The sequence below is a fragment of the Melospiza georgiana genome, chromosome 3 (assembly GCF_028018845.1).
Source record: "Melospiza georgiana isolate bMelGeo1 chromosome 3, bMelGeo1.pri, whole genome shotgun sequence".
Classification (NCBI taxonomy): domain Eukaryota; kingdom Metazoa; phylum Chordata; class Aves; order Passeriformes; family Passerellidae; genus Melospiza; species Melospiza georgiana.
In genome coordinates, this window is record NC_080432.1 from 44,226,088 (window position 1) to 44,242,548 (window position 16,461).

The 16,461-nt window shown below is 53.8% G+C and overlaps 2 protein-coding genes across 2 annotated transcripts; one reads left to right on the forward strand and one right to left on the reverse strand.

The window, feature by feature from the left end:
- The first annotated feature begins 2,907 nt into the window (after positions 1-2,907).
- On the forward strand, positions 2,908-7,334 carry SLC35B2 (solute carrier family 35 member B2). Its single transcript, XM_058020214.1, has 2 exons — positions 2,908-2,988; positions 5,210-7,334. The coding sequence occupies exons 1-2, from the start codon at positions 2,908-2,910 to the stop codon at positions 6,146-6,148; spliced, it is 1,020 nt and encodes a 339-aa protein (XP_057876197.1). The 3' UTR covers positions 6,149-7,334.
- A 1,869-nt stretch (positions 7,335-9,203) lies between these two features.
- Positions 9,204-16,053, reverse strand: HSP90AB1 (heat shock protein 90 alpha family class B member 1). The gene is made up of 12 exons (XM_058020216.1): positions 16,012-16,053; positions 15,758-15,904; positions 15,390-15,596; positions 14,916-15,075; positions 14,618-14,751; positions 13,831-14,142; positions 13,241-13,406; positions 12,857-13,047; positions 12,426-12,573; positions 11,891-12,159; positions 11,130-11,463; positions 9,204-9,780 (listed from the first exon to the last, which is right to left on the reverse strand). Exons 2-12 carry the CDS (start codon positions 15,902-15,904, stop codon positions 9,671-9,673), a joined length of 2,178 nt encoding a protein of 725 aa, XP_057876199.1. The 5' UTR covers positions 16,012-16,053; the 3' UTR covers positions 9,204-9,670.
- Between the last annotated feature and the right edge of the window lie 408 nt (positions 16,054-16,461).

The following is a 16,461-nucleotide window of genomic DNA, read 5'->3' on the forward strand; positions in this document are numbered from 1 at the left end:
GGAGCGGCAGGGGCGCTGTGGGGCGCGCAGCGCGCCCGCCGAGCGGGGTTCCGCCGCCGCCGCCGGGAGCGGAGCCGAGGGGAGCCGGCCGACACCGGGCCGGGGCCGGGCCGCAGGTGGGTAACGAGGCCGGGGCGGGCGCGGAGGGCGGGCCAGCCCGCGGGCGGCAGCTCCCGGCGAAGCCTGCGCCGCGCTGCCGGCCTGCTCGCTGCGAACGTGGCCGCCGGGCAGGGAGGCGGCCCCGGGGCCACGCTTGTCCCGCAACCGGTCGCTCGCTGCTTCTCCCGCGGGGCCACCGCAGCCTCGGGCAGAGGAGCCCCGGAGCGGCAGGCGTAGGGCTCGCCCCTCCCGGGAGCCCCGCGCCGTGCCCGGGGCGGGGGTGCCCCCCGAGCGGCGGGGAGCCCGTGCCTCTGCTGTGGCCCCCGGGCAGAGGCGGCGGTCCGCCCTGGGGGGACAGGGGCAGGCAGCCCTGCGACCCGGCTGCGTGCAGGGACAGGGAGATGCCGAGATGTTGGTATGGACTTGTCAGCTCCAAGCTTGCATTTGACCTCAGCCCTGCCAGGCGCTGGAGGCGCGCTGAAGAGTATCAGGGCTGTAGGCAGGGATCTTTTTCAGAGTCGGGACCCAGACTGTCCATGCCAGGCAGCGGGCTGGGTGCCAGCCCGGCTCTGAAGCGGTGCCTTTGAGAGCTGCCCTTGCAGTGCCCAGGGGAGCAGCGGCCCGCTCCGTTGTCTCGGCTCCTGGGCTGCTCCGCAGAATAAGGCTCCTTTCATGCCTTAGCATGCTCCCTGCTCGGCCCCCCCGCTTTCTACCTGTAACACTGGCGTCCCTGTTCCTTCCCAGCCTGGGCAGAGAGGGCAGGGGCTGCTGCACTGAGTCAGCTCTCAGGGCCTGGGAATTGCTAGCGCAGGCATAGAGAGCCATTGTCCCTCCATAGCCTCCTCTTCACGGTCGCTGTGGGAGAGCGGAGCTGATTCTCCGCCCATGGCAGCGCTGCAGGAGCTGGCGGGGTAACAGCAGGCGCAGTCGTGCTGAATGGAGCTTGCACAGTCCCTCTCAAGTTGCAAATGTGGTAACAGACCCTGTCATTTATATCCGACTTCTGCAAAAGTGAACGGTGTTTCTGCACCCCACCGCCAGCCACAGTTACTTAATGCGGACAAACCCAGGAGCACTGAGGCCTGGTTTTGCATCCCACAGCATCTGTACAGCCTGCGATGGTGCCCCTGCAGCAGGAGTGATTGAGTGGAGGGGTCAGACTGTCTTTTCCAGGGAGGGGGGAGGCAGAGGAGTAGGAAGCAGGCAAAGAAATCCATCCCTAGCCACGTGCACCTCTCCCTGGTCTGGGAATTTCTGTCTTTTATGTCACAGAAGGGAGTTTTCTGGGTGAAACACAGCCCCAGCTTTGGTCAGGTTATTGAACTCCAAGGGCCTGGCCACAGTAGCTGAGGATGAGAAAAGTCCCTGAGGTCTTTCCCAAGAGGTTGATGGGAGCGCTTGCTCATGAAATGGCAGGGGACTTTCTTGCCTTTAAAGTCCTTAAAGTTTGTAATTTTCTAAGTAAAGTCCCTAAGTTTGTAAATTTCTGTTTGTAAGTTTCGTGTGGGGGCTACTAGAGGTCACAGTTATACAACACTGGAGCCAGGTACACCCCTAAATAGGGCCTAATTCCTCTGACTCGCTTGTTTCAGATGGAGGCGGAATTAACATCTGTGTCTCTTTCAGTCACAGGAGCTTTTCAGGTGTGTGTTTATGTCGCCAGCCCACAGCACTCTCACCTGGTCCCCAGGGAACTGGGAGGCTTTTTCAATTGAGGGAACTGGGGCAGGGATGTAGCACGGACCAGGGAAATGTTCTACCCTGCTGCAGGAATCTGCAGCCTGCTTTGTGAGGGGGGATGCAGGTGGCCTTGGGTGTAGGAAGTTGTTGCCTGCTTGCTCATTCTGTTGAGTATCTGGTGCCCCTGAATATTGCAGGTTTGCCTCTGTGAGAGAGAGGACAGTGAAGGGAAGAACTCCTTCAAGGACTAGTGAAGCTGTTTTAAAGCTGGCTAGATGACTTCCTACAGCTACAGCTGAAGAATATCAGCTATACCTCATTGCATAGTCCTGGTAAAATCCCAACCAGACAGCTGGTAGGAAGGTTCCTTTCCAGTCTTGCTTTCTGGCTGTGTTTTGTCAAGTGGGTGAGCCCTGGTAATTTCCTCTGAGCTGTGAGGAATGCCTTGGCACACTTCCAGGGCTGCATGGGGAGGTGGGGGAGGCTGGCAGCCCCAAACCCTGCCTCTCATCCATTCACCTGGCATAGCTGGAGGGGAAAGCTCTGAACTGTTTGCTTCCAGAGAAAGGTTGCTCATTGCCACAGGCTTGAAACATGAGCTTTTAGGTAGGAGTAAATTCTTCTGTTCAGTGACCCTTTCCTTTTCCACCCAAAAGCTGTGCTAAAGTTTAACTTGTAAAGGTGAGGTGTGAGGTGCTCCTTACATTTGGAGAAAGAGTGTAGTCAAAACCAGATGGTTACAGCAGTGTTCTCTCTAATCCTGGGAATCCAGGTTTCTAAGTCCACATGTTCCAGAGCAACGACCCTTACCAGAAGCAAACACAGATGTCTGGCCTTTGCTTTTCAGCTCCAGAGGGCTCTTCCTGCTCTGTGTGCTGCCAGCATCACTGTTGTCACTGCAGTGGGTCTGGGTGGCTGTATTACAGGTGATGAGGATCGGGCTGGTGTTTCAGCATGTGGAGTGGAGCTGCCCATGTACCAGCAGCCCACCACCTGCCTCTTTCTCTCTCCGCAGATTCTGCATTCCCCTCCTGCTGGCCTCCCTCCCTGCGATGGCTGCAGGTGAAGAGATCGCCCCTGCCCTGCAGGACTCATGGGGGGACTTCTGGCTCTTCCGCTTCTTTGTTAATGCTGCTGGCTATGCCAGCATTGTGGTACCGGGCTTCCTCCTCATCCAGTACTTCAAGAGAAGGAACTACTTGGAGACAGGTAGGAGCAGGAGCTTCCCTTCCTCAGCCTCACCTCTCACAGAGCTGTGTCCCAGTGCTGTCCAGATGTTATCCTGAAACAAATTTCTCTGAGGCCCCCATGCTAGCAGATCTGGAGGCTAGTGAGGAGGAAGGCTTCACATCAGGCTGGTACAGCATGTGGTGCCCAGACTTTGGTTAATTATGTCTCCATCTTCTTTTATCCTGTTCAGGCAGAGGCATTTGCTTCCCTGTCATCAAATCCTGTGTGTTTGGCTCTGAGGTGAAGTCTGTACATCAGGACGATGGCTCCCTGCCACCCCGAGCAGAGCCCACAGAGTCCTCCACAGCCCGACAGGTCTTCAAGCTGCTCTCCTGTGCTGTTGGTCTACAGGTAGGGGTCCTGTGCATGTGTGGTTGTCCCATTCTGCAAGGAGGAAGTGGCCAGTGACTGTCAGTTCCTTGGAGACTGAGCAATGCTGTCCTTGATCAAGGCAGGGTTGGAGGATGGGAGAGGACATTCCACCTCCAAGAGCTGTGGAGGTCCGTTTAGCTTTTGTCATTTGGGTTGGAGCATCCTGTCTGATCACAGTCCTCTAGAGCCTCTGAAAATTCTGTGATTCAGCAGGTTGTTAAGGCTGCTTTTGTTCTGGCTCTGATGTCAGATCAGCACATAGTTTGTGCCGTCTTTTATCCCAGGCTCTCCCATGGGTCACTGTCTGGGGCTGATGCATTCTGCCTTGATGGATTGAATTTGAGTACTGGAGAGAAAATACTTAATTCAGCTACAGATAATCAGGAATTTAAAATCTTAGATTCCCCAAGTCTCAGTCACAGCCTGAGCATCATCAGGAAGGGCAACTTTTTTGATCTGTGAGGACAAGAAATAGCAGTGTGGGCAGTGAGATAGAAAAACCGAGGTGTCCTGCAGCCAGGAAACAATTCACTCTCTGCGTTACTCCCCCAGCCTATTCAGACATGCTGTGGGCCACCAAATTCTTCCGTCTCTCTGTGTCTTACTTTCTTGGGAGATGTGTGGTGAGAGGAAGTCTGTTGCTTCTGTGAGAGGCTTGGTGTTGCACCAAAAGTAGTGGAGATGACAACCATGACAGTGATCATCCCTCGTGGACAATTTTGTCTGCTGGTTTTGAAATTAGAATTGATTTGGATGTAAAAACCAGGCCTAGGGAGCTGGAAGTGAAAACCAATGCAGAGCCCACTGGGAAAAGTGCCAGGACCTGCCGCAGGGAGCTGGCACCAAAACCGCAGTTGTTTATCAGTGGTGTTCCCTGATTCGGTCAGTCTGGTTCCACAGGCTTAAAGCAGCTCAGAGCTAACTGCTCACTCTCACCAGGATGTTTGCATTGTGGGCTTTTCTCCCCTGCCCACTGAGCAGCAGTGTGCTCTGGAACAGGATGTTCCTGGTTGTAACCACATGGATCAGCAGGTTGGCTCAGATGGGTGGAGTGGGGGGTGGTCCTGTCTCCCAGTGTCTCCGGGAAGCATTGCCATGCAGAGGGTGAGCAACGCTGCGGATCTCAGGACTTCTGCTGCTCAGAGTGACCCTGAGATGCGTTAGAAAGTCTTGTTTCCCAGCCTGGCAGTCAAAGAAGGAGTCAGAATTCTTCTGTTCTCATTCTCAAGGTTGTTTATTGTTTATCTATAAAATTCTTTCTCTGACCCGCCGAGGTCCGTTCAGCAGGTCAGACAGAGGCACACTGACTGCCCTCGGGGCAGTGTTATCTTTTATACTAAAAGCTACATGTACATTATTTACCATAACTTCCCAATACCTATCACCTATGCTAGACAGTGAGTTTCTACCTTAAACCAATCCAAAAGCATCACAGCAGAAGATGGAGTCCAAGAAGAAGGAGAAAGACTGGACATGCCCAGATTCCTCCATCTTGCCTCCTGAACCCCCATTCTAAAAACCCAAAAAATCTATTTTTCATCCTGTGACAAACTAATTATTATTCTACTTAGACTTTCGTGGCTTGCAGATCCTCATATAAGGTTGATAATTTTTTCCATGGGTTATAATCAAAGTCACAGGCATCTTGGGCTCTGTGCCAAGGTCTCTGAGCCCCTTGGCAGGGGTTCAGGCAATCCAGGACAGCCAGAGGGATGTCCTGAATTCCGACATGGGGAAAGCAAGGATCTCCTGGGGTCTGTTCTTCCTGTTGTTGCTGGCAACTGCTGTTGTGGGTCCTGACTCTGCCTGTGCTCCTGCTGCTTTGCAGATTTCCTACCTCACATGGGGTGTCCTCCAGGAGCGTGTGATGACGAGAACGTACGGTGCCACTGAAACAGACCCTGGAGAGAAGTTCAAGGACTCCCAGTTCCTCGTGTTCATGAACCGCATCCTGGCCTTCACAGTGGCTGGCCTGTACTGCGCCCTGACCAAGCAGCCACGCCATGGGGCTCCTATGTACAAATACTCCTTTGCCTCCCTCTCCAACATCCTCAGCAGCTGGTGTCAGTATGAGGCACTCAAATACATCAGCTTCCCCACCCAAGTGCTGGCCAAGGCCTCCAAAGTGATCCCAGTGATGATGATGGGCAAACTGGTGTCACGCAAGAGCTATGAGTACTGGGAGTACCTCACTGCTGCCCTCATCTCCGTGGGGGTCAGCATGTTCCTGCTCTCCAGCGCTCCTAACAGGACGGTGTCCACTGTCACCACTTTCTCTGGCATAGTGCTCCTGGCTGGCTACATCATCTTCGACAGCTTCACCTCCAACTGGCAGGACGCTCTCTTCACCTACAAGATGTCTCCCGTGCAGATGATGTTTGGTGTCAACTTCTTCTCCTGCCTTTTCACCGTGGGCTCGCTCTTGGAGCAGGGTGCCTTGCTGGAGTCGCTGCGCTTCATGGCCCGCCACTCGGAGTTCACCGCCCACGCCGTGCTGCTCTCCGTGTGCTCCGCCTGCGGCCAGCTCTTCATCTTCTGCACCATCAACCAGTTCGGGGCAGCTGTCTTCACCATCATCATGACACTGCGGCAGGCCTTTGCCATCCTCCTCTCCTGCCTCATCTACGGGCACGCTGTCACTGTGGTGGGTGGGCTGGGCATAGCCGTTGTCTTCATGGCCCTCTTCCTGCGTGTCTACGCCCGCAGCCGCATGAAGAAGCGCAGCAAGAAGCTCCCGCCGGGCGAGACCCCTGTTCAGAAGGTCTAAGGAAGCTGAGGCCATGGCATGTAAGCCATGCCTGCTGTCCTGCCTCCACTTGAAGGGCATTTGCTGGATTTTCTCAGAACCCGCTGAGAAGAAGAGTGGGGTATGGATAGGCAGGACCAGTGACTCAGTTTTCCACCTGCTTTTCCTGGGAAAGGGGCTGGAACAAGCCCAGGAAACGCTCTGGGCTGATGCAGCTCCAAACCTTTCCATTTGCCTTAATAGGTTAAAGACTTCAGCCAGGGCACAGGCCTGGGGACACACCAGCATGGGGCTGCTGGTATTTCTGCCCCACCTCTGTCTTGTGGCTTCTCCCCAAAGTCACTGATGAACAAGGGAACTCTTCCCTGGCACTGTCTTGCCTCTGGCTAAAGCTCCTCCATTTCTGTTAGTACTACAGAGCTTGGCAGGAGGAAAGGGCAAGCAAAACACTAGGTTTCTTTTTGAAACACCTCTGAGTGAGGCAAGTCCCAAGATGAGCCCATCCAGGGTGGGGAGTGCTCTTCTCCATTCCAGGAGGGGCTCTGGGTAGTACAGGCACAGGCGAGGGAAGGACTCCCAGCCTGTCCTACCCTATGCTTGGGATCTGCTCTGGGAGGGCACTGCAGTGAAAGCCAGTACCTCCCAGTTTGGTTTTATCAATTCTTTACCCCTGCTCCAGGACACTTTTCTTTCCCCCTCAGCCCAGGCTGATTTTTATGCAGTACCTGAGCTGGACAGTTCCCAAGGCTTGCTGAGTCCTTTGAGATTGCTTTTTGGTTACATCTGCTGCTGTTACAGGCCAAAGGCTGCACTGCCCAGAAGCCCCGGCACCACCTCGGGCTCCCTCAGTGCCGTGGTTTCTGGGCTTTGCAGTTGCCATTCAGACAAGCACAAACAAGTCCTTTTTCCTGCCACTTGGAGGCACCGGCCCTAGTTTTCCCAGGGGCTGGCCAGAGTCTGTGCCTGGAGGGCTGGGACACGGGGCAGAGCCCGCTCGCGGTGCCTTGTTCCTGCTCCACAGACAGCCGGGGATGGAGCAGTGAAAGCTGTTCCTCCCCACAAGCCTGGGTTTTATCTGTCAATCCTTTTCTCATCAACACAACCTGACTGACAAACCAGCAGGTTTTGGTACTTTTGCAAGGCAACTTTTTTCTCTTTTTATTTTATTAAATTAAAAATATGCTGCATATAGTGCCATGGGTGTAAATATGGGTTGGGTTTTTTTTTGGTTGGTTGGGGTTTTTTTCCATGTACTTGGAAGGAGGGAAGAGATTTCCAACTCTTCCTGTGTCCCTAGTCTCTCTGGGACAGTGGAGTTGTCTTTCCAAATACAGGTGCCTCTGTCTTTGCCAAGGCTGGCTGCACTCCAAGCTGCAAGGCCTGACAGGAGATCATTGCACACTCAACTGGGGAGCACAGCCAGGCTTGGAATGCTGCTTGTGCTGGGGGGCAGGTGAAGGAGCCATTAACCTGAGCCTAGTGTGGCTCCTAGGTTCTCTCTGCATGGTGCAACTTAAAGAATTCCCAGTGGGTGTAGCTACCCAGAGGTGATACAGAGGCCTGCTGAGCACATGGCAGCCAGGGCCGGCGGTGCTGCAGCACTTTGTGGGCTGTACTGCTGCAGCCAGAGCCAGGAGAGGCTTGAGGTGTGGAAGGTCCATCCTCCTGGCACGTGTGGGAGGCCTGGTGAAAAACTGTGTGGGCAAGGGTGAATATGGGGTCAGAGACAGGGCTGCAGCCTAACACAGCTAGGGAAAGGGGACACTCAGGTGAGGGTTACAGGGGAAACAGAGGAGGAGATTAGGAACAGTGGTGATGTAGTTGAGCCTGGAGGGATACCAGAGCTGGTGCTGAGCACAGCCCAGGCTTCAGAGCACTTGGCTCTCCAGCAGTTTTACCAGTGCTCCTTTTCTAGCTCTGAGCTTTTAGAGGTGCCTGTACAACCTCACAGCTTTTCATCCTGCCTTACAAATTCACCCAAATGTCTGCACTCACCATCTGCTGACAGACTGAAAATGGAATGTGATTTCCTTTGATTAAAAACCAAACAACAAAAACCCACATTGCCAGGTTAGGAATGGGATATAATGGGATAACCTTTATAATTTAAATGTAGATTTAAACAAAACATTAGTGGAAAAAGAAAACCCAGGACATTAACTTAAGAAGTTAATTTTGACTGATTCACTGTTTGGCAATACTTGCTATTGAGACAGAAATCCTGGTTTTAAGCAATTTGCTAGCTCAGCTCCACAACTGCCCTAGCAGGCTGCACCCACACAGCTGCCACACGGGCAGCACAGTGTCTGGGTGTGCACAAGGGATTCCAGCAGGCTCTGCCTCCCTGTTGAAGATGGATACTTGCTAAAGCCCATTCCATTTTGTGCCTGTGGCAGCTGGCATGTGGGCAGCAAGAGAACTTAATGCAGCACAAGAAGTTAAATGTCACTTTTCTCTGACAAACCCCAAGGGCCATTGTGGCCAGGGGTGACAAACCTCACAGAGTGGGAGCTCAGTGCAAGGGGCAGCTCAGTCAGAGGTGATGTCCCAGGCTTCTCTTCTAGGACATAGATGGAAAGAAGGCAGATACTTCCCAACATCCAATGGCTGCAGAAGGCCAGAAAGGGCAGGCTGGAGGTGGGAGAAAAGGATTTGAGTCTTTGGCCCAACAGCTGAAGAGAGGCAGCTTGACACCAGTCCTGAGCTGTCACTCCACACCCTGCTCCACGCTGCAATGGAACAGGCAGATGGCTCCTGCCACTGTCCTGCCCCAGAGTGCTCAGGTCAAACCAGCCAGCAGCAGCTCAGCCAGCTGTCCCACAGAGACTGGAAATTTGCTCCCAGGCTGGGGGGCATGCAGCTCTCCAGGTGGAGAACTACTGCTCATTGGAGATGACCCCACCTGCACAGCAGGTCATGTGGTCCTTCCACCCACTTCATCCTGCCAGGGCACGGAGGAGATAAAGATCTCCTAAAGCAGGGCACAGACCTACACAGCAGAGTTCAGTGCCCTCAGGAACAGGCTGAGACATTTTCCTCAGCAGAGCAGGCATGAAACACAAGGGACCCCACCATGTAAATCATCAATTCTTTAATTCCAGTAGAACAAAAATCCAGAAAAATACTCAAACAAAACCCAACCAAAATACATTATGCTATCCTGGGGATTCTGGGAGGCAGCAGTTTGGAGGAAGGGCTCTCCCACCCCAGTGGAATAAGGACAGTTTGATGCCTACTGGTAACATGGGACACTCCATGAGGGGAGAGAGGGAAGCCTGATGCCTCCTCACACCTCCGCTCCCCATCAGCTGTTCCTACACAAGCAGAAAGACACAGAACAGACAGGCCTCACTCAGGCTACCTGAATCACTACTAACAAATGGAATCATGCCCTCCTGCACCCTGCCAAAAACAACCCCAACCAAACAGAGCCAAAAGAACAGACACCACCAAGAAGTCAGTAGCAGCTGGTGGGAGCAGACCATCTTCTAAGCAAACATGATAGAGCAGGGGTCTGGCAGGTGAAGGAAGAGCCTTCCTCCTTTAGTCTACCTCTTCCATGCGGGATGTATCTTCATCTCCCTCCAGAGGGGGGATTTCCTCGGGGGCAGCTGCACTGGGCTCCTCTGCAGCCACCTCATCTTCATCTATGCCTGGGAGAGGGGAGGAAAGGAAGAGGTAAGGCCTCCAAATGACACCTAATCCCAGATGCACAGCCTCTCCCAGAGCAAACTTGGCTCCTACCCCCAGCCTGAGGAATGATACTATTAGCATCCAATAGTTCACAGAATCATAGAATATTCTGATTTGGAAGGGACCCAGAAGGATCACTGAAGTCCTGCTCCTGGCTCTACCCAGGACAGGCCCAACAATCACACCGTGTGCTTCAGAGTGTTGTCCAAACACTTCTTGAATGCTGGCAGGCTTGGTGCTGTGACCACTTCCCTGGGGAGTCTGTTCCTTAGCCAACCCACTCTCTGGGTAAGAACTTTTAACTAATTGGATATTAAACCTAAACCTCCCCTGACAAAACTTCATGACATTCCCTCAGGTCCTGTTACCAGACACCACAGAGAAGGTACCAATGCAGGCCCTCTGCCTCCCCTGGTGAGGAAGCTGTACACTGCAATGAGGTCACCTCTCAGTCTCCTTTCCTCCAGCCTAAAAACTAATAATTGCAAGTCAACATTCTTACTAGTAATTGTCCACTCCAGCACTAATCCTGAATCAGAAGCATCTTCCCAGTAACATCTACACTACTATATGGATACTACCTATGACATTAGAGTGCACTCCTTAGCCAATTAAGATTAACTACAAAAGATTTGTCACCTAGCAGCACAAAGCCTGGAGTTTAAGTCAGGAGAATGTGGTTTAAGCCATGAGCATTTCTCTAGAGAAAAATGAAGTAAATCCAGTCAAGTCACAACTAAAGCAGTTGCAAGATTCTAGAGCTCATCAGTTTCAAACCCTGCAGGTTGCTGTTTCAGTATACTCTGAACAGAAAATTTTACTACCATACACTCCCCTTACCTGCAGCTTGACTAACAAAACACCCTATTCCTACTGAGACTAGGCAGCACAGGGTTACCAAGTTAGTTGTGCCAAGCCACAGCACCTTCTGACTTACATTTTTAGCTGAATTGGGAGGAAAAGGCTGTGTGCAAGCACAAGCTGTTTCTCCAAATGGGTCACATAACCCATGACAGACTTTTCACATTTATTCTGAAGGAATAAAAAGCCTCAGCTTGTCATCTGAACATCCTGGTGGTGGCTCCTGGTGTTGTGGAGGACAGAGCAGTCCACCCAGAGTCCTGAGCCCTCCTGAAGTACCTTGTTCCAGGTTTACACCTTCTCCTGGCCACCTCATGTACAGAGCCACTTCAGCACACCATAGCAGCATGGCTCCCTTAGTGGCCTCCCCCTGCCCCAAGACACCAGCCTGACCAGTTAACCTGCTTTCAGGCCTGCTGCAGGCTTGAGAAGTGGCATGGATACTCACCAAGCCCGAGTTTGATCATCCTGTAGATGCGGTTGGAGTGGGTCTGGGGATCTTCCAGGGAGAAACCAGAGGACAGCAGAGCAGTCTCAAAGAGCAGCACCACCAGATCTTTAACAGCTTTGTCATTCTTGTCAGCATCAGCCTTCTGGCGAAGGGTTTCTACGATTGGATGGTCAGGGTTGATCTCCAGGTGCTTCTTGGCCATCATATAGCCCATGGTCGAGTTGTCCCGCAGTGCCTGAGCCTTCATGATGCGCTCCATGTTGGCTGTCCAGCCGTAGGTGCTGGTGACAATGCAGCAGGGGGACGAGACCAACCGGTTTGAGACTGTGACCTGCCAACGTAGCCAAGGGTCAGCTGAGCAAGGCCCCCCTAAGCCCTGGACTGGGCCCAGCCACAGCACACTACAGCCCAAGTCTTTGCCCCTGGTTCACCTGGGGACACCCCAAAGCAAGCAGAGATGCTCCAAGCAGCTCCAGGACTGCTGCAGACTAATTCGGACAGCTCAGCCAGCACTCAGAGCACCCACTGCATGTTTCCCACACTTACCCTCTCCCATCAATGCACGCATTTGGGTCAGTGCCCCTCGCCTGCAGCCTGGCTGCTTAGAGCAAGATGGTGCATGCTGGGACCTCCAGTCTCCTCTAGCGGCTCCTCTGCAGGAGATGAGAGGCATGCATTGAGCGGGGGGCCTCACCTGCAGCACGGAGGGCCCAGCCCTCCTCCCTCCAGGGCAGGGCTAAGCTCCCTGCCCCTCTCACCTTCTCCACCTTCTTGTCCAGGATTTCCTTCATAAGTTTGCACAGGTTCTCAAACTTGGCCTTGCTCTCCTCCATCTTTTTTTTCTCTTCCTCGTCCTCAGGCAGCTCCAGCCCCTCTTTGGTGACTGATACCAGGGTCTTGCCATCAAACTCCTTGAGCTGCTGCACGCAGTACTCATCGATGGGCTCTGTCATGTACACCACCTCAAAGCCACGCTTCCGCACGCGCTCCACAAAGGCTGAGTTAGCCACCTGCTCCTTACTCTCCCCTGTGTTTGTGGAGGGTAGAAATGAAACATCACCAAGAGGTAAGAGCTGGTTACAGCAGGACAAACACCACCAGTCACTTGGGACCCCTAAAATAAAACTGGCAGCAGCCAGGGTTCTTGGCATGGTGGCATTTCCCCAGCCCCCAGGAATGAGCTGTAATTCAGCAGAGATGACCTGCTGAAGGCAGCAGGAAGTGTTTTATATTAGGGTTTGTATACAGATTACCTGCCTCTGCCTTGCTAGGCTCAGAGGAGCTCTGGCTCACCTGTGATGTAGTAGATACTCTTCTGGTTCTCCTTCATACGGGACACGTACTCCGAAAGCGAAGTCACCTCCTCGCCTGACTGGGACGTGTGGTACCGCAGCAGCTCCGAAAGGCGCTTTCGGTTGGTGGAGTCCTCATGGATGCCCAGCTGGGAACAGAAGAGATGTATGAAGTCTCCAGGACAGGACTTGGATGCACTTGGCTGCCCCTGAGGCACAGCCATCTGCCCAGCTCCTGATCATTTGAGTGTTTGGCCTAGGGCAGCCAGAGGGGACAGGTGCCCACAAAGCGCCCACTACGAGACATTCACAAGACCCACTCCCTTTATCCTAATATCCATGCAGAGGAGACAAAGCATAGCAACAAGACTGCTCCTCAGGCAGATGGGTCATGGGCCCTTCCCTCCTCCAGGGGTAGGGTGCCCAACTCACCTTCAGATTCTTAGAAAAAGCTTCGTAAAATTTCTTGTAGTTCTCTTTGTCTTCTGCCAGCTCAGAAAAGAGCTCCAAGCATTTCTTCACGATGTTTTTGCGGATCACTTTGAGGATCTTGCTCTGCTGGAGCATCTCACGAGAAATGTTCAGAGGAAGGTCCTCTGAGTCCACAACACCCCGGATGAAGTCTGCATAGGGGGAATGAAAACAGCTGTCAGGTTAAGGATTCTGAGCTTCAACACAGCAAGAAAAGAGCTAAAACACAGACTGCTATGCCCCCACACCAGCCAGCGCCTCATCCAGCCCCTCTGTACTGGAAGTGGAACCACAGGCTGTGGGGATCCCAGCTCTGCACTGGGAGGCTGAGACAGGGGCTCTTACTTAGGTATTCAGGGATGAGCTCGTCACAGCTGTCCATGATGAAGACCCGCCTCACATACAGCTTAATATTGTTCTTCTTCTTCTTGTTCTCAAAGAGGTCAAAAGGGGCACGGCGTGGGATGAAAAGCAGGGCCCTGAACTCCAGCTGCCCTTCCACAGAGAAGTGCTGTGGAACCAGGAAAAAAAGACAGCTGCTAGGGTGCTCAATTTCTCCTTTCTCCAGCTCCCACAGCAAGGAGGCTGAACTGCCACTCTTCATCACTGGGGCTGGCAAAGGGGCACAGCAACATCTCTAGCATCCAAGCAGCCTGTATTTCCTCCTGCTGAGGCCCACAATCCCCTGTGTGCCAAGGTTCTCTGGCATACAGCAGGCTTGGACAGAGATGTCAGTGCTTCTCTGAGACCCCACATCCTCCTGTCTGATGGACTAGCACTGCCAATCCTTCCACCTACATGGGAGTCAAGGTGCAGGTTGCTCCATCACCAAGTGGCCTGAGAGTGTCCAGTCCCACAGAGGCACAACCATGTGGTGACTCTGGATAAGGGCTGGAAAGGGGCCTCCCTGGAAAGCAGGGTAGCCCAGCACCCACCTTGACGGCCAAGTGGTCCTCCCAGTCATTGGTGAGGCTCTTGTAGAACTCGCCATACTCCTCCTGGGTGATGTCATCCGGGTTGCGGGTCCAAATTGGTTTGGTCTTGTTCAGCTCCTCCTGGTCAATGTATTTCTCCTTGATTTTCTTGGTCTTTTTCTTCTTGCCTTTGTCTCCCTCCTCCTCATCATCAGAGCCTACATCCTCGATTTTGGGTTTCTCTTCATCTTTGGACACTGACTCTTCCTCCTTCTCATCTTTTTCCTCCTCTGCTTCATCATCACTGATCTCTTTCTCACGTTCTTTCTCCAGCTGTGGAGAAAGAAACAAGCAATAGTCAGGTTTAGCCTGAAATTACCAAGAACCCTTTAGCTCCAGATGAGCAAAACGGTATCCTCCAAAGCCAAACAAGTGTATCATCTGGAATGAAAGCTCTTGGAACCAGTCCTCAAAAGCCCCTTGTCGCACAACCAAAAGCTGTGTCTGAGAAAAGTGGCAGGAACTCTCCTTTTTTCATGGCTGATTTAAGGTGATCTTCAGCTGCAGAGATCAAAGGCCTTTATTGTGGCTGGATACCCACCTCCTTCACCCTGCAGTAAGCCCCCAGCCTCAACCCACCTTTGGCCACAGAAGCTGAGAGCACCACTGCCCAGTGCCCAGCAGCCAGGAACTACAGAAGGGACCAAAAGGGATCGTACACTGGGCCTTTTGTGTGCTCCTGTTTCAAACACCACCCACCCCTGCCTCCAGCTTTCCATCTGGCCCCCACAGCCCCTTCCTTACGTACATAGAGCGTGATGGGGTAGCCAATGAACTGGGAGTGCTTCTTCACCACCTCTTTCACACGACGCTCCTCCAAGTACTCAGTCTGATCCTCCTTCAAGTGCAGGATCACTTTGGTGCCACGTCCAATGGGCTCACCTGCAGCGTGGGGAGAGAAACATCAGCCAGCTCCTCCAGCCTCAGCATTATGTGACAGCCAGCATTAACCAGTGTAACTGACAGTGCAGCATGGCCCTGGGGAGCACCAGCCAAAGGGGAGCTGCTGGCAGGAAAACGTGCTTGGCTTTCTGTACAATACGCACCGTGGTCAGTTCGGACAGTGAACGAGCCCCCAGCTGACGACTCCCAGGCATACTGCTCATCATCATTGTGCTTGGTAATGACTACCACCTTCTCAGCCACCAGATAGGCAGAATAGAAACCCACACCAAACTGCCCGATCATGGAGATGTCTGCGCCAGCCTGTGAAAGCAGAGAGCAGCTGCTAAAAGCAGGGTGGAGGTAGAAAATGTCTGTGACTGATTCACAGCAGCAAAGAATTGGGTCAAGCACACAGAGAAAAACATGCAAGTGCCAACAGGCAACCAGCTCTACCCTCAGCTCCTCCCTGGTGTTGGAAAGGTGGGGGAAGCACACTTGAGGGGGAAGTACACTTGAGTAGGCCAACATTTCCCATGGCAAACAAGGCAGGAGAGCCTTTTTATTGTTTATTTATTATCTGTACATTCAGTGCCAGCCAGTGACCCAGGGAACCCATGCAGCCCAAGGCAACCCACCTGCAGGGCTTCCATGAAGGCTTTGGTCCCAGATTTGGCAATGGTGCCCAGGTTGTTGATGAGGTCTGCTTTTGTCATCCCAATGCCAGTGTCCACCAGGGTCAGCGTGCGGTCCCCGGGGTTGGGAATGATGTCAATTTTCAGGTCTTTCCCACTGTCCAGCTTGGAGGGGTCGGTCAGGCTCTCGTAGCGGATCTTATCCAGGGCCTAGAGGAGAGAGGAACGCTCGACACGGCCTCCTCCAACCCTCCCTGCACAAGCCCTCCCGGAGAGCCAGGAATCGGCCTCTCCCCGGCCACCCCTGCGAGGACACCAGCCCGACCCCGACCCCCCGGCACAGGAAGGAGCCCGCTCCCGCCCGGGCTCACGTCGGAGGCGTTGGAGATGAGCTCCCGCAGGAAGATCTCCTTATTGGAATAGAAGGTGTTGATAATGAGCGACATGAGCTGGGCGATCTCCGCCTGGAAGGCGAAGGTCTCCGCATCCTCCTCCTCGTGCTGCACTTTCTCGGGCATCTACAAGACAAACACATGCCTGTTTTCAGTGCGTTTTCAGGACATGAGAGCCAGATAGGGGGCGGTGGGGGCATCAGGCCCAGTCCCATTCTCCGTCCCGTCCCTACCGTCTCGGGCGTGGGGGACCGGCGAAAGAGCTACATCCCCCCGCCGGCAGCTTTTTATAGGCACGGAACGAAGGGGGAGCCTCACGGAACATTGTATCCTTCCGCCTTAAAGGGGTCTTGGTCAGCGAACCACAGATCGACGGTGTATGGGAGGCACCGGCGTTGCCGTTTAGCGGCGGCCATGGCGGGGGCGGGCGTGCAATGGATGCTCGGCTTCACACTGCCGCTCTGCGGTCGCCAGCCGCGGCTCCCCGCCGTCCTTCGCCGCGTCGCTCGGAGTGCCGTAGGAGCGGGACCTCCTAGAGCCACGGCGAGGGGCGGCGGGGAGCCCCGGCAAGGAACTCTTTTCCGCGTCCCGCCGCGGAGGTATACAGCCGCGGTCAGAAAACCATTTCCAGAGTATTCCACAGAGGGGACGGCGGCGCCTCCTCGGTTCCATGGCTGGGGCAG